Here is a 22,455-nt window from a genome sequence, read left to right as displayed (position 1 = left end):
CGGAGGCGGCGAAAATTTCGAGAATTTGTTACTCTTTGGTGACATATTTAGTTACAGGCAGCAGTTCTAAGAGTACAAGTACATGAAATGGACTCAGTAAATGGGAATGAAGTGTGAAAGGATCGCAGGCAACCTCAAATGTTTCTGTATAGCACCCAGAGGTTAAAGAGAGAAAACAACCAACGAGGAATTTGGAAACATTACTAAAGTTCAGATAGGAAAAATAAAAACCTTTAAGCTTTGCCGATGAAATCGTAATTCTGTCAGAGATCGCAAAGCACTTGGAAGGTTAGTTCAGTGCAACACATAATGGTCTGGAAAGAGATGGGAAGTTAAACAAGAGTGTAAGAGTGTAGTTCAATTAAATCAGGTGGTGTTGACGAAAACAGATTTGGAAATGGGTCACTATAACTAGTAGATCAACTCTTGAGTTCAGTCTAGCACAGTTCAGCCCGACGTTGATACTGAAGACAACTGACAGAATGTCGAAGTACTAAATTCTACCTTACGCACTCACAAATAAGAGACAATGAACAATTCTTTCCACTGAAACATAGTTAAGCCTTCTTAAATTTAACTCTGCAGAAGAACCTGTTGAATCCATACAACGCTATAGACTACTCTCGTACCTAGTTCATATTCGTCAAGAGTATTTCAGGCACGGAAAACATTGGTATGCCTGGAAAAGAGTGCACGTCTCCTCTCTCCGAAGTAAGGTATGTTAACGCATGTACAGGAATTCAGCATAGTATCAAAACCTTCGTACGTTTCTACGACCTTTGAGTACGTAGCACGATTGGCTTTACAGTATTCTTGAAGGAGAGGATACTTCTCTCAAAGAATCATTAACGCTTCATTTTCTTTTTCTTCTTTTTCCTCGTACGATTCCTTGATAACAGTATATGCTGGTAAACAGGTAAATTTCATCTCCATAGATGTCTGAGAGGGCTGCGAAACTGTACAACCTTAAACATTTCCCACAAATATACTCTCATTTAAAGAAACTTCAAAAATATTTGGAAGAATTTATGACTCATACCACATTGTACATAGTGAATGCTGACAAGAAATGAAAGTACATTCTGTTTTTTTCCAAGGAAAAGTACCATAACTGCTAATGTTCGCAGTATATATGCTTCTGTCTCGGGTTCCTCGACCGCCGTTTGTTTGATCATTTTTGTCACACTTCCCCAGCACAAGTGGCTGGCGTTCTCAAGGCTCATCGCCTACAGCTGGTGGTGGATTGACCATGAATGGCAGGTGAAACTTTAACAATTCCATTTACTTGTGCTGGAAAAACTTTAGAAAAACATCAACTGACATAAGGCAACAAGCAGCTTGTCAACAAGTGGTCACTAAACTCCTAATAATTTTGTTCTTACTATACATAATTGATTTATCATGTAGTATCAGCATCGTTATCACACTGGCGTTGACAGTATTATTGTGGGCTGGGAAGAATCGTCGCTAGAAGGTCATAAGGAAATGCAGTGCTGCTTAGATTGTACTCTCGCTTAGTGAGCTGAAAGTCAGTTCTCTTTGAATGTGTATAAATGGAATATAACGTCCATATCAAAGAGAAAGAGTCAGAGAGCGTACTGTCACATCTACAGTGGTAGCATTCCAGAGCCCGTCTCGTCATTTCAAAAATCAGGGTGAACACTATGATGCATAATGACATGTGACGAGTACGTATAACCAGTATGAAGAACGGAGAATGAGAGAATTAGGTTCATTGGAAAACTTGTGAGGAAGTGTGGTGCATCCGTTTAATGTAGGACACAGGGGTTGTTGACGTCAGGAACTCTTGCATTTGTACTCCAAAGTCTCGAATCTTCAGCAAGAAGTTACGACAGCACACAAGAGCACCGCATAGCAGATGCTGGAGTGAGACATTGTGGACGTGGACTCCAATGTTTCGAGTCTTCAGCAAATAGTCACACAGCGCCCGTCAAATTATTTCATAAATTCATTTGCTGCATTGTGACAGGGTGGTACGGTCCACACAAAAACATAAAGTAGATATCAGGAAACGCTCTGGGGTCTTTCTGGAAGAAAAAAGTTGCTCTAACGAAACAGGAAGAGATAGTTCGGTTTGGCACATATGGTGACATGAATCCGCTGTTTTTATATTGGTTTTGAGTCTTAAAACTTGTTTGATGGATCTCTACATGACAATTTATTCTGTACAAGCCTCTTCATCTCTGCATATATGCTGTGAACTCCTTCCATATGAAACTGGTTACTGTAACTCAGCCTTCGTCATACTCTATAGGTTTCACGGCACGAACATATACCTGCATTACCAAAGTGACGACGTCTTCCTGCCTCAGGATGCGTGTACAGGGCTGTGCTGGTGCGAGCCCAGTGATTTGGGTCACCCATCCCACCTTGTCAAACCCAAGATTAACCTCATCCCTCTCACCGACCCGCCTACACCAACTGCTTTACATATAAATGGAGAAATGTTATCTTGCTGACTGGAGAAGAGATAAGGTTGTTTATTTAGAATATTTATCGATATAATTTATTGCACAATTTATTACCCTTATTTGTATAATTTGTTTCCCAGTTAGGGGGGCAGTTAACGTGTTGGTTGTGTATGGTGTATTTCAGGATAGATATCACCCCCCCCCCCTCCTCCTCTCACCTCCACCCCCCCCCCCTCTATCCTAAAGGGCCAGGTATTTTATTGATTGCCTCACTTGAACATGCAAGAAACTTTTTTTAAAATAAAGTACGCTCCTGATACATAACAATTACGCTGCCGAGATGTGGTTCGTTTTTTATTGAAATTACACTCTTGCTAATTTACAAAGTGCTTTGTGGAGATGTAGCAACGCACACTTTTGCTATATAAAAATTACACTGTAGAAATGTACGGATTTATTTGTTTTAAGCAAAGTACAATTTTGCTATGTAACAACCATATTGATAGGTTGCAGGCTCAATTATGTTTAAACTTGTTACAGTGATAGTACCAAATTTCATGTTTAAGAACTAGCATAGGTGCTTATTATGTGGTCGTGGCGTTACATTAAATGTTGTAGGAAGGAAGAGTACGATTAAAACCTTTTTACTGCGCGAACACTCACCGGCTCTAGCTGCCACACGCGACCAGCGAGCGCACACGCTGGCAGGGCCGTCGCCTCCCCTGCTGCCGTCACTACGAGTGACGCTGTACGTTGGCAGTGCAAGTGTTGCAGGAGGTGTTGAGCCCATCACAGTCCACACGACACCACGTGCAACCAGATCACGACACACATACCGCTCGGCAGAGTTTGTGAGGCGTCACGGCACAGTGTTCGGGAGCTATGACATCGTAGGAAATCACGCACCATGTGATGTAGACTGCGATGCGATTATTGTCTTGTTTCAGTGTGCCTTTACATTATGAGGATGGCGTTACGTTTTCAGTTCACTTAAACACTGTACAGTCTACAGCCGTTTCCTAACAGGCTGAGATATAACACCTACCAGCATCGACTCTAAGTTCTCGTTGTGGTCATTTTGCAACTCGTATGATAGATAAAGTAATACATTACCGAACCCTTCCTTGTACGTTCTCCCTTTTATTCAACAGTAAACCTCAGCGTGACGTACAATGCTTCTCACATAGCGTCTATCAATGGAGATCCTTTAACCTCTCAATATTGCTCTCGTGGTGATTAAATCACTGTCTCAGTGTCGCTCAGTGTTGGATCTCGTCTACCTGTGGCCCGACATGAGTCCGACAGTCATAAGCAATACTCGGAGTCGGTTGAAGAACTGTTTTGTGAACTGCTTCTTTCATGGATGAATTGTTTTTCCTCTAATATACCTAGGCCTCACATCTGTTTTTCCCCACATTGTGGTTACTGTGATTATTCTACTTTAGTTCTCTCCATACTGTTACTTCCGGGTATTTTGCAATAGTTGCTATTTCTAATGATTTCGTGTGGGTAGCGTAATCGTAAAGAACTGGATTTATCTTCCTATTTACGTGCACTACGTCATGTTTAGGTACATTCAGACTCAGTTCATGTCCTTACACAAACCATAGGTTCTGGGGAGGTTATCATCCAATTCGATACAGACTTCTGGCGTTGTTATCTTCTTATTGACAATCGTATCGTTTGTTACCATTATCAAGGAGCTGCCAACACGGTCTCCCGGATCATTTATATTGGTGCGACTGCTCCGTGTCAATTTTATCAGTGGTGGCACTTTGTGATCCAAGCGTGTCTTTCTACTGCTGTAGAACAATCAAGTTACAATAGTAAATCTATGTCAGTTTTGTGTCACATATTATGTATTTTCATAAATAATTTAAGAGCTGTGATAATAATTATACTTAATTAATTAGTAATTTTATTTTGACACGAGGCGCATTTTTATAGTTTACGATCAGAGATCTGTAGTCAAACTTCTGTACTAGCGTGTTGCGATATGCAGTGTACAAAACCTACTTAGAGACATGTATATTTGGCGGTGCATATGTCTCAATGTGATGTCACCCCAAAGTTATGCATAGTGTATCTTTCAAACCTCCCACATTTAAAACCACAGGAACAACAATTACTGTAGATATGATATCGCGCCGTATGGCAACTCAAACAATTTATATTCAGTCGTCGCCAGAGGGCAGCACGATCACATACAGTGGAAATGGCAACTGCAGAGCTGTGCGCACAAGCAGTGATTAGCAATAGTGTAATTAGCAGAAACAAAACCGCCGACCATTGTTCAAAGAAATTATCGTAGGCTGGATGGATGTGATTCACGTGATGTGAAAGCAATTGAAGAGTGGTATTGTACGTTTCTGGTTGCTGAAAGTGTTCCGAAACATTCCAGCACTGCACATGGTAGTGCTACAGAAGACACAAAGTTCACAAGAGCTTTTCAGGACTTCGTGTAAGTCGATTCGGCAAGCATCTAGACAGTTTAATGTACCCCAGCGTCTTCGACTGTATGCTTACAAAGTGCAAATTCTACAACACCAGATGCCGAATGACAAACCGTGCTAACAGCTATTTGCTACAGAAATGCTGCAGCGTATTGAAATGAATGCTGGCTGCTTGCACAAATGTTTATTGTCAGGTAGAGCAATCTATCATGTATCAAGAACAGTTAACCGTCATAATGTTTCTGTTGTGTTCTTGCAACGTCCACACACTGTCATCGAACATGTTTGTGATAAGCCTAAACTGAACATCTGGTGTGCATTAAGGCACGAGAGGATTGTCGGACGGTTCTTCTTTGCAGGAAACACACTGAATGGATCAATGTACCTGGACATGTTGGAACATTCCGCATATCCTCAGATTAAGACTTCCGTCCCAACGTCTTCTTTCAGCAAGCTGGAGCTCCGCAATATTGATAAACCGCTAATGGAAAGTACTGGATACGAAAATTCCCATTCGCTGGATTAGTCCCACTGTTTACCCACCACGGTACCGCAACGTTACCCCACTAGAGCTACTCTTGTGGGGATTCGTGAAGAACTGTATGTATGAGACCAAAGTGGACGATATTCCTGTGTTAAGATATCGTACCACTGATGCGAATGCAACAGTGACCGAAGACATGAAACAAGCAATATGGCTACAAAGAATTCACATGTTAAAGTTCACTGCTGATTATTAAATAAATTCTTTGAGATGCTCTAGCATACAGTGCACTTTCATTATCATAAGTACTGTTGTTTTTTTCCTGCGCCTTTGAAATTTGGGTAGTTTAAAAGGACACTCTGTATTATAGCTTGATAGCCACTCTGCATCATCACACAGTAAAGTGATTCCTACTGCAAAACTGTATGTACGAGGCCTCTTCGCGAAGTATGTTCCGATCAGTCACGAAATGGCAACCACTGTGAAAATCTGATTATTTTGCGCAGATCTGTTAGGGTAGAGTCTCTACCATGGCTGAGAGCACAATGAACACGTAAAAATGCCTACAGAATAGTGTCTCCCGCCAAATATGAGGGCCTGGTGAGACATTACGAGTGATGTTGTGCAGCCCTCAAAACATAACTGTCATGCGTTTTCTCCTTTACGACAATTCTCGTCCGCTTACTGCTGCGGCATTGATGATGACTCACAACACGGACCGTAACTGGCTTGTCCTGAGTTTCATCTTTGCTCACATGAACCGCTGGCTATGAAGGCAGACAACAAGCCGCAGATAAGTATAGAGAATTGGTGGCAAGCACAGGTAGCTGTATTCTATGACGAGGATAGTGGAAGGTTAGTACACTGTCACGACGAATGTCTAAGTTGGAGCGGCTACTATGTAGAGAGGTGGTTCAGTTTTCACAGTGGTTTCCGTTTCGCGACAGATCGGAACTTACTTTCCGAATAGCCCGCGTATCTGCAAATTTTTTTGATGATTGTGATTTGCCATATAATATGGTACCACCATGTGAAACTCTGCCAAATGTATCAGAATCAGCTGTAAAACACTTCATTGATGTTATCTGCTTCATTGCAGAAGCCTGACAGCTACATTACATCCTTGTGTAGTAAAATGTTAAAGCTCAAGTCTATTTGCAACGTTTCTAATGGTTGTGATCTACCATCAGTGAACTGTAATCACATATGTGTATTATGACAATCAAATGTGTTTTTATATGCTCAGTAATACTCGACATATCAAAGCATCTACACAGAAACAAAATTCAGTGATGTATGTTTATGAAAGCATCAGCCTAATTGTATTTTTAATTCAAGATGTCCCACCCAGGCAACTGTATAGAATAACTGAGTAAAAATCTAGGAAACACCAAACAACTGTTAACTGTCGAGAAGGTGCACTGACTTTCATAGCACGAGTGGGCACACTGTGTACTTTATACGCATGTAAAGAGTAGCTGCCTTTATGTTACCAAGGGAGATATGTATGAGGAAAATCACAGTTTAATCTTAGGTTAATTAATCAGTGCTTAAACAAACTCATATAACATGACCTAAAGCACTGTTCAATTAAATAATAATAACGTAAACTTCCCGTGTGGAGTTGCTGGTCTGTCATCAGGGGCCTCCACAAGTGGCAGGTAGGGGTATGCTCACCAGGTGTGGTGGGCACTGGGGAAATAAAATACCCGGGGTGGACCAAAACTAGAGGCTGCTACCTTGTAGCGGGATATTGGTAATCAAGGGCATGAGAATAAATTACCTGGTCCCCCAGGTTGGGATTGTGCACGGGCCAGCTCCTCACTAAAGTGAAAACATTAAAATGCTAAAAAACCTAATAATATGTCTCGGAAAAAATTGAATCTTAGTCGACGAAACGGCGAGGAAAAAAGAAAAATGACATTTGGATGCTGGAATGTGCACGGTATCTCCATAAAACTGAATATATTATCCACAGAACTTGGCAGGTTCAAAGCGGATATTGTCATACTCTCTGAGACCAAGAGAACAGGCAAAGGAGAACTTGGTAATTACGTACATATTTGGTGAGGGATGTCCAAAGCGGTAAGAGCGAAAGCAGGAGTCGCCATTATGACAAAGAAAGCATGGAAAAAGAGAATCACAAATTGGGAATTTGTTAATGATCGTATTATTGTGGTGGAAGTGACTCCATGTCCCAGGGTAGTTGTAATTATTGGTGTATGTGCACCCACGAATGATGCAAGAGACCACGAGAAAGATACTTTCTGGACTACTTAGGGAGACTACGGAAAAATCCCAAGGAGGAATGAACTGATGATCATGGGGCATATGAACGGATAAGGAGGAATTAAAGAATCATGCCCGACATTGGGAAAACATAGAGAGACAGAATACAGCGACAATGAAGAACGACTAACTGAAATTTGTGAACAGTTTGATCTGAAAATTCCAACACATTTTTTAAACACAAGGATATTAGTAAAATACTTGGCAACAGACTACTAGAGAACATCGTTCTGTAATTTAATTAGACAAACAAGTAGTTTCAAGGCGACAGATGTTAGAACTTATAGAGGGGCCGAGTGTCGATCAGACCATTATCTACTAAAAAAGAAGAGTTTTTGGCCATGTAAGAATGCAAAAAGTGATTCTAACAACATTAAAACGAATTGCGCTGAGACATCTCAAAACATACACATCAAAATTGACAATACGCAAGACGAAAGTATACGAACATTCTTTGCTGCCAGAATAAGAAGAACTTTGGAAGCAACATTTGAAAGAAGCATAAAGGAAAGATATGAAAACATAAAATCAGTTGTTGTAAATATAGCAAAACAGAGGTGGTGGGCATATAGGGAAACAACCACAGCCATCAACAGAATTGTGGTAGGAAGAAATGGAGGTGGCAGTTAAAGAAAAGAGGAACAAATTCAAATAGTGGTTGAATGGTAAATCCAAAATAAAAGAAAAATCTATAAAGAAACGAAGAGTAAAGTGATAAAAAACAGGATAGCAAAGAATGAAACAGGGAACAGACATGTGCCAATGTCAATAGCGAATTGGATTTGTTAGAGCGAAAGAAACGTGATCAGTATTAGGACATCGACAAGAGACAAAGCCAAAATCAATCTTCAACTGTTAACACCAAAAGAAAAGAAATAATGTTTCCAGGAGTTAGTACATGAGAGTAGAGAATACCTGGAGGAAGAAATAGTGGAAGAAAAGGAACAGGAAGAGGAGGACATCCGAATTTTAGAAAGTGAGGTGAGTTAGGTATTAGGAACAGGGAAGAATGATAAATCATCTGGATCAAGCAGTATCAATCTAGATTTCTTAAAATGTGGTGATGACAAAATTGTGAAAATAATAACACAGTTTTTCAATATAATGTTGCATGGAGATTGAATGCCCTCGAAAATAAAGCTGGGCTATATTAATATTGTTGTGGGGAACGTTAACCAATGACGTTTTATTGGCAGGACATTTAGAAAATGTAACAGGCCTGCTAAGCAGACTGCCAATACCAAGCTTGTCCGTCCTCTTTTAGAATACTGCTACGCGGTGTGGGATCCTCACCAGGTAGGACTAACGGAGTACAACGAAAAAGGACAAAGAAAGGCAGTGCGTTTTGTATTACCACGGAATATGGGAGAGAGTGTCACAGAAATGATACAGGATCTGAGCTGGACATCATTAAAAGACAGGCGTTTTTCGTTGCGGCGCCCGGCCGGCCGGAGTGTCCGAGCGGATGTGGGCGCTACAGTCTGGAACCGCGCGACCGCTACGGTCGCAGGTTCGAATCCTGCCTCGGGCATGGAGGTGTGTGATGTCCTTAGGCTAGTTAGGTTTCAGTAGTTCTAAGTTCTAGGGGCCTGATGGCCACAGCAGTTGAGTCCCATAGTGCTCAGAGCCATTTGAACCATTTCGTTGCGGCGGAATCTTCCCACGAAATTACAATCACCAACTTTGTCCTCCGAATGCGAAAATATTTTGTTGACACCGACCTACAAAGGGAGGAGTGATCACCACGATAAAATACGGAAAATCAGAGCTCGTACGGAAAGATATGGGTGTTCATTCTTTCCGCGCGCTATACGAGATTGGAATAATAGAGAATTGTGAAGGTGGTTCGATGACCCCTCTGCCAGGCACTTAAATGTGATTTGTAGAGTATCCATGTAAATGTAGATGTAGAGTACTACATTGAAGAAAGAGGTTCGCAAAAGCTGCTCAAACTGTCAAGATATTTGTCTTATAAACACATTAATGAGAATTCTTGAGAAAATAAGAAAAAATAAGCTGGAAATAGATTTAAAGCCCAGGAAGATCAAAGTGGCTTCACAACTGGTAGATCAAGCTTAGACTATATTTTCATATTACGACAGATCTTAGGGAAACGTAGAGAAAAAATCAAAAAAACATAGGATTAATTTTCATAGATTTAGAAAAGGCCTACAATACTGTCCTGAGGAAACTACTTTGGAAAGCATTACATACCGCGAACATTAAAATAATGCAAGACATGTATAAAGATAACATACGTCAAATGAAAATTGGTAGCACACTTTCAGAGAAATTTAGAATGGGCAAGAGTCTGTTACAAGGCTTCCCCATGTCACCAACATTATTTAAAATCTCTGTAGACAGAAGTCTTAAAACATGGTGTCACAAATATAATGCGAAAGGTCTAGAAATCAACGACGGAGTTTGATGATAGAGGATAAAAAGGTGCTCTGTTGAAAATAAGGATGACATAATTTTTATCTATATGACTTAGATTAGCTCCAGATACTACTTGTTGGCATTTGTCTTATTTTTAAACCCATCTTTTCGATTCTTCTTTCTGGTGGTATGAGCTGTGAAAAATTTACAGTTTTCGACACATGTACATTGGAGGGTTTTGGTGGGGAGTGAATTTACATTAGCGATGGATCGTCTAAGAAGCCATCAGCGCTGGTTCTCCTTCGTATCTCCTCACTGCGGCGCTGTGCGGTAGGTTAGTGTGATCCGAAGCGTCTGGTCGTCCAGACAGCTACATCTGCCTGCCTGCGGCCTCCTGCGTCCCTCCTCTGATTTACATTATACCGTCGTGCGTTGTTATAGTTTAAGTAAACAATTACTCATCTTTTTCAAAATGGTGTGGGTGCCTTGAAAGTGAATTTGCTCCATCAGTAACGTTATGTATACAAAAAGAAGAATGACATCTATCCTACCCACGACTAGGATATCCACATCGCAGCATGCACATAAAATGAAGTAATTACAAACATATTTTAGAAGTCATAACCGAGCGGGTTTTAAGCCTTTATCCAGATTTTTATACAGATCTTCTACTAATTGTATCTGGCATGTGCAAAATACTTCCTATCTGTCTAGAATTTTAATTATGTAATGTGGAAATTGATTAATCAAAAACGTTGCTCGTGTGTGCACATATAAAGAAATATTTTCTGAGCCGTTTCCTACTACAGAGAGCCCATAATCGGTGAACTGAGGACCTGAGACTAGATTATGTGTGTTATTTTATCGATAAGACGTCTTAGTTTAGTTCCACTTAAAACGACACAATATATTCTAGCGACCCCCCATGTTATGGTGCATTATTATGTTCTTCCACGTGTTTCTCGGGCTTGGACGTTGTATCTCAGACACCAGAACTAACACTTTAATAAACAAACACAATAACGTGTGCGTATCTGGTCTTCTGGGTAGCAATACGCACGTTGCTCGTGATAGTTGGACTCCTCGCCCCCAGCCCGTGACTCTGGGAAACACAGATCACAGTGCACAACATAGAGTGCAACTTCAATTACATTTAGAAGATTAGGGGACTAGAAGTATTGTCACTGTGATCTATACTCGATGGTTCTTTGCTACTAGAGTGAATGATCATGGTTAATAGAAAGCATTTCCTATTGGTGGTCAAACTGCGTTGCTAAGACTCAGTCCAAAGTTTGTTCTACACTTTTACGAGCGCTAAGGCAGATTGACTTGATGTCTAAACCCATCACGTCATGAGAATTGAACTAAATACTTTTCACATGTCTGGCATTGCGTATATACGATATAATGAAGAGTCGTGGACGTCCAACCATTTAGTGCCAAGTGATAGTTTCATTGTCCTTCTACCTCTTTCCGTAGATGCTCACGACAGCAGCGCGTGAATATTCGACCAGCTACGCCGTTTTCGAGATACTCGTTTACAGTCTCTTACAGTAATAATCAGCCATTATCTCAATGGGTTTCCAGATCTGCAGCCCATATATTCTCTAGGATGATCCCCTGCCCGTGTCCGCTACACTTACGTACTTTTGTTTCCGCGTCACGTGCCCGCAACGCCACCATGCGGCGCCTAACGTTTAGGGTGGCTGTGGTCATAATGTTCTGGTTCGCCAGTGCACGTTTTATTTATCATCACAGATGTACGAGTTACTAGCATAGAGTTTAAATTTTTCACCTGGAACCAGGCACATTTTATTCAAGAATACACTGACACTCTCCAAGAGCTACTCAGAAATGTGTCACACTATGCTATTTTGTCCACGAAACTAATAGCTATGGAAATGATAAATAATACACAACTTCCCTAGCTTAAATATCACATGAACGCATTTTATTAACTAAATCAATTAACCTCTCAAACAGCGTCTTAACATTTTACATGTTACCAATAAACACTGAATGCAACAGTACTGCACTGTACAGTAACTTAATTTTGTTATTTTACAGTACCGTGTTACAGTACTTGTGACAATGCAGAATAAATGTCGCCCTTTATGGTACCTTTTACTGAGATATTACCACCACATGAAAAACATCACATGCCCAAACTTGTGACCGTTGGCTTTCACACATAGGGTCAGTCTGTGAATGAAACACACCCTACATCAGGCTACTTCTTCCTCTGTGACACCTGTACAAGCTTCATTAATGCGTTGCTGCATGTTCTCTGGTGTTGTTGGAACATTTTTGGTAGACAGCATTCTTGACTACTCCCCACAAAAAAAATAAATATCGAACGGTGTAAGATCCGGAGATCGGGCATGCCCACCACCTCCAGTCCACGTACCAGGGTATTTAAGGTCCAGAATTCGTCGGGCTCGTAAGGCGTTATGTGCAGGACATACCGTATGATCATCCTCTGTACTCTGATTCAGAGGTACGGTGTCCAAGAGAACAGGAAGAGTGTGTCTTAAAAACTGGTCATACCTGTCTGACGTTTTGGTTGCCACTCACAAAGAAACGCACGCTAATAGTATCTCAGATTATTCCGCACCAAACATTAAAGTTCGAAGGACGTTGATGCTCTACCTGTCGGAGCCATCGCCAAATATTAATATTCTCATATTGACAGTTTCTCTGTTGGAGACTGAAGCCTAGTAAGTAAAAAGAACATCTGAGAAGAAATTAGGATAAGTCGGAATTTGTTGCCAAGCCCACAGACAAAATTGAACTATATTACTGAAGTCATTTCCATGAAGTTCATGGTGCAAATGAACATGGTAAGGATGGAATTTATGACGTTTCAGAACGGGATGTGCACATCTTTTGGAGACATCAGCTTCATGTTGAGTTCTCCGTGTGCTGACTCGAGGATACACGGCTAGGGGAGCGGGAACAGTGACTTCAGCAGCTTCGCTTGTTCGTGTTCTGAACAAATTTAGACGTCTTGCATGTAAACTTGCTGTTCACGTAGACGAGAAATGGGACGAACATACAGCGAAAAGGCGATGGTTGTCAAGGAATCGTTTCAACGATGATCAAGTAGCTATAGCAAAAGACAGGGAGCATGTAAATTATATATGTAACCAGTCAGCAATGGAATACAGAAACTGGGGATTAAAGATTAATTATCAAAAACCAGAATACCTCACTAATGATCCAGGTGACATATACATACAGGGAAAGAAATATAAGAAGGACAGTACTTTCTGTTATTTGGGATCCATTTTAGAGATGGAGGGAAAATCAGAGGTAGAAATTAATACAAGAATTAGCAGTGCAAGAAAGGTCATTGGGATGCTCAACTCAGTCTTATGGAGCAGAAATGTAGTAAACCGAACTAAAAGAATCATATTTAAATCGACACTAGAGAGCATAGTTGTTTGTGAAGTGCAGACTTGCACTACTAATCTGGTACATGTAAAAAAGCTGCACGGTACACGATGTTTCCATTCATTACAGAACTGCTGTGTGACAACATTATGGAGGTTAAAATATGTGATCACGTTCACTGTCAAGAACAATTAAAGGAGGGAAGATGTTTAATGTTAAAGAAGAATATTTGTGGTGTGTTTAACAGTTATATATGTGGCAGATACTCCAAGTGTATCTCGGTGAGATAGGGTGTCAAGGTAAAACCACAATTTCTTCTGCATGGGAACCGTAATATAAACAGAAAGTGGCGTATTGGAAAAAACTGTCAAGGAAACACTGGAAACCATTTAGAGGAAATGTAATAATCCTGTCGCTATACCGTATAATATGAAATTGGCCAGTATTAAAGCAGGTGTACTAAGAGATCAAAAGACAGGAATATTGCAACAAAGTCGTGTACCTAATGGATCTGGACATAACGCAATATTTTATTGGATTTTTTAAGAAAATGGAGTTGTGTGGAAATCTAACATCAACTCACGATTTCTATGTGTCAGGAGACTACCCAAAAGATAAAAACGTGAATGTAAAAAACGATAATAAAGTTGGAACAAACTGTTCGATGTCAATGAGCTCCAATCGTAAAGTACACATGTATAACAAATTTTTATGTCATATCACAAACCCAGGAGTGAACAAAGTTATCATTAACCACCTCAACTATCTTATAAAGTGTTCTGATATCGTTTTGTAGTCTTCCTTAGCTAAAGTACGTGGTACTATCAGAATGAAGCTTATTTATGACTATGGTGTGAATGATGTATTTGATCCTGTGGAAAAATACCTAAGTGTATCAAATGTTAATAAGCATTCTTTACAGTATGCTCTACTGTACTGTATTCCAGTGACTTCTACGTTGTGTAAATTATCAGATAGCTCATAAAACACCTACTGCGTTGTATTAAATAGTGTTACGCAATTTGTCCACGGGGGCAATAACAGCACACAGAAGTTGGCTGGTGTGCTAGTGAAACTTCTGGACAATCAAGATCGAGAAAAGACTATAAATACCGATATGTTCCGAGTGCCTATAGTTTTAATTACTTACCTGTAAAATAAACGGAGATTGTTAATACAGACTCTGAAGAAGACAATGTAAGCATTATACATTAGTGTTGCACTCAAGTTGAAGAAACATGTGTTTCTCAACCTACGGCACTGTTCTCCACAGTAATGTGAAATAAGTATGTTACCGAATTACGACTGGTGTCCACGAATAACGTTACTCCAAGCGTATTAGGAAACAGAAGCAACATACTGAATGGACTAAAACCCGTTATCTACCAAATAAATTATTTCCTAGAGTACAGTTTATGTATCATGTGTGTGGAAACGAAAACTAGAAAAAAGCGGGTCAAGTCAAAAAACGAAAACTGGAGTATATGTCAAAAACAGCCATGAAAGAAAGAAATAATCTGCTACTAGGAAAAAGGCAGGTTACTGCAGATATGCAAGCAAAGGTTACAAATTACTTTGAGTACATTACATGGAGAAATTTAGACACAACTGCAGCAATGGATAGCGGTTGTATGTAGTTAAATAATGAATACGATTAATTTATGTTAAAGGATACACGAAAAATCTATTTATAAACCTCCATTCCTATCTGGTTTTGCTTCACAACATCTGTATCCACCTTCACATTCCACAAGCCACCGTATGTTGTGTAGCAAAGAGCACCCTGTACAACTAATAGTCATCTCCTTTCCTGTTAAAATTGCAAATACAGCGAAGAAGAAACAACTGTCTATATGGCTGGTTACATTGTTTCTAGTGTGGTGGACTGGATGTCGTGCATCTAGCAACAGGAAATTCGTTTGTGGAACGTATAACTGATGGAATGAGTACATTTAATGATAGTTCATTTGTAGAAATCGTAAACTTAAAGTTCTATATGGAAATTACACAGAAATGTGAAGGAGGAGAGTTGCCAACGTACAACCAAGAGAATGTGGCATGCTTAAACAACAACACTGTCGGCTTGAAGAACTGCAAGAAGAAACAGACATAACTGTTAACAGGATAAGGTAGATAGTTTACAGGAAAAAATTAGGTTCAAAAGGCTCTGAGCACTATGGGACTAAACATCTGAGGTCATCAGTCCCCTAGAACTTAGAACTACTTAAACCTGACTAACCTAAGGACATCACACACACCCATGCCCGAGGCAGCAATCGAACCTGCGACCGTAGCAGTCACGCGATTCCGGACTGAGCGCCTTAACCGCGAGACCACCGCGGCCGGCAAATTAGGTACATATCAGAAGTCTAGAACATACGTTTTAGGTATGCATCGTGGTGTAGATTTAAATTATAAATTAATACTATCAAACCAAGCAAAACAACAATTTGCCCTACAGGAACTGCGAGTTGACACCGAATGTAACTCACTGTAATATACCTAGTATACATAAGGAGACCGAGAAATGCAGTCCTGTACGATCTCACTATAAAAATAAATGGAAGTAACCATATGAAGTGACCTGAAGTGGAATGACCACATAAATCGAAATGCAGGAAAAAAACCGATATCAGCAAAGCTTCAGTGCTGGAATCTTGAGTAAATTTAAATCATCCACGAAAGGCGCGGCTTACAAAATATTTTTTATCGACTTTTTAGTATTGCTCATCAATATCAGATACTTACTAGGCCGCACTTATAGAATAAATATACTAGATCGACGACACAGTACCAAACATGCGATCATTTAGTTTGGGGTGATAGTGTCACAGAGATATTGAACAGCTGCAATGGTAAACGCTATAAGAGAGTCGATGTGCACCACGGAGAGGTTAACCGTTGAAAATCTGAGAGACTATGTTCTGGACACAGATCACTCAAAATCCGAGAAATTAGAGGTTACCGACAATCTTTCATTCCCCGCGCCTTTCTGAGATGGAGGAGGGAAGAGCGTTAAATGTTGGGGCTACCGACTTACTCCCCATCACACACCATAAGGTGATAATCAGTTGTTATGCATCTCATTCTCAGTACGGTCTACATACAGACAATGGTATCGTCTAACAAAAGCTTTATTGAGTATACGAAGTTGCCTGATGTAAACAACAGAAGGAGCACAAGTGCGGGTTTGGTAGGGTTGGTGAGGTGGACTGGACGTATCATTCTCTGAGGAACCATCAGTCAACTACATCTACATCCACATAATTATTCTATAATTCACGATTGAGTACCTGGCAGAGGGTTCATCGAGCCACTTTTAAGTTACATCTCAACCGTTCCACTCTCAAACAGAGCACGAGAAAACGAACTCTTAAATCTCTTAATGCGTGCTACTCTAATTCATGTACCATATCCGTGGTACTCTCTCGCTTATTTAGTGGTAATACAAAACGAGCTTCCCTTTCTCAAAAATTCTTGGTGTACTCCGTCAATCATATCTGATGTGTTTTCCATACCGTACAGCAATACCCCCGAAGAGGCAGAACAAGCGTGGTATAAGCAGTCTCTTTAATAGACCTGTTACTTTTCTAAGGGTTCTGCGAATAAATCGCTCTGGATCGCTTTCCCCACAACATTATCTATGTGGTGAGTTTCATTTTAAGGTCTTCGTAATTATAGACCCTAAATATGGTGTTGAGTTTACAGCCCAGAGATCTGTATCGTTTATCGTGTAGCTCAAATATCATTTTGTAACTGGTTTTGATCATCGGATGACTTGACAAGACGATAAATGACAGCTTTGTCTGCAAACAATCTAATTAGGCTGCCCAGATTGTCTCCTAAATCGTTTATGTAGACCAAGAACAACAAAGTTCCTATAACACTTCCTTGGGGAAATCCAGATACTGCCTCTGTTTTACTCGATGACTTTCTGTCAGTTATTATCAACCGTGACCTTTCTTACACGAAATCACGAATCCAGTAACGCAACTGAGACGATACTCAACAGGCACGCAGTTTAATTAGAAGTCACTTGTGAGGAACGATGTCAAAAGCATTCAGGAAATCGAAAAATATGGAATCCGTTTGACCTCCTCTGTCGATAGCACTCATTACTTCGTGAAAGTGAAGACCTAGTTGTTTCACAAGAGCGATATTTCTGATTCCGAGTTGGCTATTTGTCAACGAATCTTTTTCTTGTAGGTGATTCATAATGTTCGAGAGCAGTATATGTTCCAAAATCCTACGACAAATAGACGTTAGTAATATATATCTATAGTTCAGCCGATTACTCCTTTTTCCTTTCTTGTGTATTGGTATCACTTCTGCAACTTTACAATCTTGATTACTAAGTCTGGAGCTACTGAATCAGCATTATCTGAAAGAAACCTTAGTGGTGTAAATTCTGGACCAGAGGCCTTGCCTTGAAAGTTGAGTTACTTATGTTGGTAGTTGTTCTTGATTAGAATTCTGGATACTGACTTCGTCCTTTTCGTGAAGAAATTTTCGAAAACCGTGTTTAGTGACTCTGCTTTAATGGCACTGTAGTGAGTAGTGTCACCACTGTCATCGCGTAGTGAAGGTATTGTTTGCGCTTCTGTACAACCAGAATCTCGTTCGGTTTTTTGCCGACTTCAAGGCAGAGTTTCATTGTGGAGATTATTAAAAGCACCTCGCGCTGATGTTTGCGCTAAATTTGGTACTTCAGTGAAACTTCGCCGTTTTGTGAATTTTATATTCTTTTAAATTTGGCATGCTTTTCTCGTTGCTTCTGCAGCACTCTTCTGAACTGTTTTGTGTACCATGTCGGACTAGTACCATTTCTTTTTAATTTATTTGTTAAGTAGCTCTCAACTGCCGTCGATATTATTTCTTTAAATGTAAATCCTTACGTAAACTGAAAGAAGTGGAGACTGTCTCTTATGGAGGTGTCAAAAGAATTTTCATTTGCTTTTTCAAGTAGACGTTTTACGCGTTTATTTTTGGTGGTTTCGGATGTTACGGTAGTCGGTCGAGGTACAGCAACCTTGCTGCCGACAATCCCCGTGTCTGTCATGATGCCCCCTGTCTGGTCATGATTATTCATTGCTAACAGGTGACGCATGTTTTGGCAACCATTTACCGTATGGTTGAGCTTCTGAACTAATTATTCAAAACAATTTTCTGAGAAGAGATTCACTACGATTTTGGATGACGTTTCATGTCTACCGCCCACTTTAAACAAGTACTTTCGCCAACTTATAGAGTGCAGATTGAAGTCACCACCAACTATATTTGTATTGGTGGAATACCTATTTGAAAAGAAATACAAGTTTTTCTTTGAAATGTTCAGCAACTGTATTATCTGAGTCGGGAGGTGAGTGAAATTAGCAAGTCATTAATTTATTCCATTTGTCAAACGTAACCTCTGCCCATACTAACTAAGCTGGTAGATGTAAAAAAATACATTTTAAAAATGTCTAAATTTGTGGGGAGAAAACGAGATGATATTGATCCTAACTACCAATCGGTGTTCTGCCTAAGCCTGTGAGACAACTGGTATAGACTGTTCAGAATTGAAGTGAAATGTAGACAGAATTGGCATCCACTTTATTTCCAAGGGTGCTATATCAAGACAAGACGGATCGCAGAACCATGCGGTAGCATACGATTCGCTGTAGATGACTGCGTGCGATTGTTTTAGTACCTTGTAGGTTACCCACGTTGGTGGCACAATGACGCGCAAGCCCTAGCTGCTCCTGTATGCTTCCAACACTCCGCATGTGCCAGTGTACGACCTAAGAAACGCGCCAAACGTGAACTGAACTTCAGACATAATGAAGAATTGGAAAACTGAACATTTATAAGTAACGTTCTGGCGAGAAATGTACAGTTATTATTCAGCGCTCCCGACCTGTCCTTGCCCATGGCCTTTGACATATTCCTTGGTGTACAGAGGCCAAAAGTGCGTCGCGGAGTTCGGGTGCTGTGTGAAATGGGGGCTACGGCCCGGCACTGAGGCGGCTTGCTTACTGGCACAGCTCTCGCAGTGCGTATGTGCAGCACTGCCTGCCTACATATATTACTCATTTAAATGTATATAACATATTAGTACAGAAAAACTTGTGATCGAAAACCTCCAAAATTCTTGGTCGAGATACTTCAAATTTTTACGTGATAATCTAATAAACACAGCTTTTTACTCTTATTGGTGTTTATCTTATAATCTTCTTTCCATACACGCCCATTTCTTATGTTCTTGCAAGTTCTTTGCCACCTCTAACGTTGTTACCGAAAATCTTCAACAGTTCTCGACGGATTTACTTCAGATTTTTACTTGATACTCTAATAAACATGTGGACTGATATAGGCTCTATATTCGTGAAGTATGTATATCGTGTATATACGTTTACATAATATATAAAAGAGAACCTTAGTTAGCAGAAATCTCGATGTTCCTAACTTACTTACGTGTGTGTGTGTGTGTGTGTGTGTGTGTGTGTGTGTGTGTGTGTGTGTGTGTGTGTGTATAAGATCTGTTAAGAGAGAAAAACTGTTAGCAACAGTCTCCAAATTTTCTGACCAACTTACTTCACATTTTTACGCGATAGTCTGATAAATGTTCAGGCAGCTGTATATTTTGTAAACAACAGCATACAGGTTTCCTGTTAATACCGATTGTGAAAAGTAACATTCTGTGCTGAAAAAAAGTGTAATTTCCATTCATTCTTAGTGTCTAGTTTACCTACGGCAGGAGTAAATTTAAACATTTTACAGATTATTTCTCCCATATGTATTCTTTCTCCTTATATGTAATTTTAAACAATAATTGTATACACAATTTGCCAGTGGCGGTCTTACATTTTTGATTTGTTAAGATATAAGAAAATTCTCATTCAAAAGAGATTCATTTGTTTCCTATACTTTTTTCTATGTTTCCTTTACTGGTACCTCAATGTAAATTTTGGATAATATCAGTGATAGGCTACAATCCGTCCCACTTCCTTCGTAACTGCAACTCCTCTATCATATCATATTATTCCTATAATTGTAGTCTGTTGTGAATAACCTTTCACTGCCTGTAGTTTAAACCTACTACTTTCTTAAATTGAAAGACAATGCTCTAATCAAACATTTTCTCTAAAATTAAAAATACTGTAAGTGTATATTTGACTTTCTTTATTCCATCTTTTAAGATATGAGACTGCTAAAAGCTCTAATTAATGGGATGGTGAAAGAGTGTGTAAACCAGCAGTCGATGGTAGTGGAGGTAATAATCATGATGAAATAAAGTTGATAAGAGGGAAGCGATAGGATTAGAGAAATAAATAAAACAAATCTTACACGTATTGAGTGGCACAATTGACAGTTACTCCGGAGGTGAGACAGTGGCACAGACCTTTCTCAGGGGCTTAGGCTGTTGTATGTGGAGACCCCCGACCTCGACGACGCCGGGCGTGAGCGGCACGGGCTGGTTGACGCTGGAGTGGCTGTTGAGCAGCAGCAGGTCGGTGCTGTGGACCAGCTGGCTGGTGGCCGGCGCCCCGCTGCCCAGGGCAGCCCGCTCCACGGCGTCGATCTCCCGCTCCGACAGCCACCAGTTGCCCAGTCTCGCCAGCAGGTGGAACGCCGTGTTGGCCGTCCTCTCCCAGAAGCCCAGCGGTGCCACCAGTGGCAGGAAGAAGTTCTCCATGTAGGCTGGATGGTCAGGGGTGCCCATCTGCAACACACAGCTACCCAATAACGATACAAACACCAATATGTCTCCTGACATTTACTATCGAGCAACATTCATTTGAATGCCAACATTTTTAAGCTAGGTTTAACTGTGGTTCTTGTTAATATCAATAGCTAAAACACCCATACAGCTGTAACAAAACTGCTTTACTGAATTTTATGTCATGATTCAGAAGATTTTTCTCCAAGACAGATTTTTTTTCAATTAGTAAAACCTAATTGATTTATAAACACTATTTTGTTCCCTTACATTTGGAACTATCTGGCAGGAGACTACAAAACACAAACTGTTTTAATTAATTTTGCGTTGACTGGATAGGATGCTGCCAACATAAGTACTTTCAATGGACACGAACTACTTTCTCAATCATAAACTTGAATGTTACTGGGATACATTACATACGCCGTAGTAATGAGTGTGGGTAAGCTACTACAAACAGCATAGTGAACGCATTATTGTGGCCAAGATAGACACGAAGCCCATGCCTACTACAGAAGTACAAGTTTATATGCCAACTAACTCTACAGATGATGAAGAAATTGATGAAATGTATGATGAGACAAAAGAAATTATTCAGGTACTGAAGGGAGGCGAAAATTTAATAGTGATGGGTGACTGGAATTCGACATTAGGAAAAGGAAGAGAAGAAAACGTAGTACGTGAATGTGAATTGGGGTTAAGAGATGAAAGAGGAAGCCGCCTGGTAGAATTTTGCACAGAGCACAACTTAATCATAGCTACCACTTGGTTCAAGAATCATGAAAGAAGGTTGTATACATGGAAGAACCCAGGAGATACTAGAAGGTTTCAGACAGATTATATAATGGTAAGACAGAGATTTAGGAACCAGGTATTCAATTGTAAGACATTTCCAGGGGCAGATATCGACTCTGGCCACAATATTGGTTATGAACTATAGATTAAAACTGAAGAAACTGCATGAAGGTGGTAATTTAAGGAGATGGGATCTGGATAAACTGAAAGAACCAGAGGTTGCACAGAGTTTCAGAGAGAGCATAAGGGAACAACTGACAGGAATGGGGGAAAGAAATACAGTAGAAGAAAAATGGGTAGCTCTGAGGAATGAAATGGTGAAGGCAGCAGAGGATCAGGTAGGTAAAAAGACGAGGGCTAGTAGAAATCCTTGGGTAACAGAAGAGATACTGAATTTAATTGATAGAACGAGAAAATACAAAAATTCAGTAAGTGAAGTAGGCAAAAAAGAGATCGACAGGAAATGCAAAATGGCTAAGCAGGGCAGGCTAGAGGACAAATGTAAGGATGTAGAGGCTTATCTCACTAGGG

General features: G+C 40.2%; 1 protein-coding gene across 1 annotated transcript in view; it reads right to left on the bottom strand.

Moving 5' to 3' along the window:
- Positions 1-22,455, bottom strand: part of LOC126272460 (UDP-glucosyltransferase 2-like) — a 214,202-nt gene that overhangs the window by 154,879 nt on the left and 36,868 nt on the right. The window contains exon 4 of the mRNA XM_049975339.1: positions 20,812-21,132. Within this exon, the coding sequence (XP_049831296.1) occupies positions 20,812-21,132 (321 nt within the window). The remainder of the gene's footprint in view (positions 1-20,811; positions 21,133-22,455) is intronic.

The sequence above is a fragment of the Schistocerca gregaria genome, chromosome 5 (genome assembly GCF_023897955.1).
Source record: "Schistocerca gregaria isolate iqSchGreg1 chromosome 5, iqSchGreg1.2, whole genome shotgun sequence".
In the NCBI taxonomy this organism is placed as follows: domain Eukaryota; kingdom Metazoa; phylum Arthropoda; class Insecta; order Orthoptera; family Acrididae; genus Schistocerca; species Schistocerca gregaria.
The sequence above is the reverse complement of the archived record's forward strand: the minus strand, read 5'-3'. Positions and strand labels throughout refer to the sequence as shown.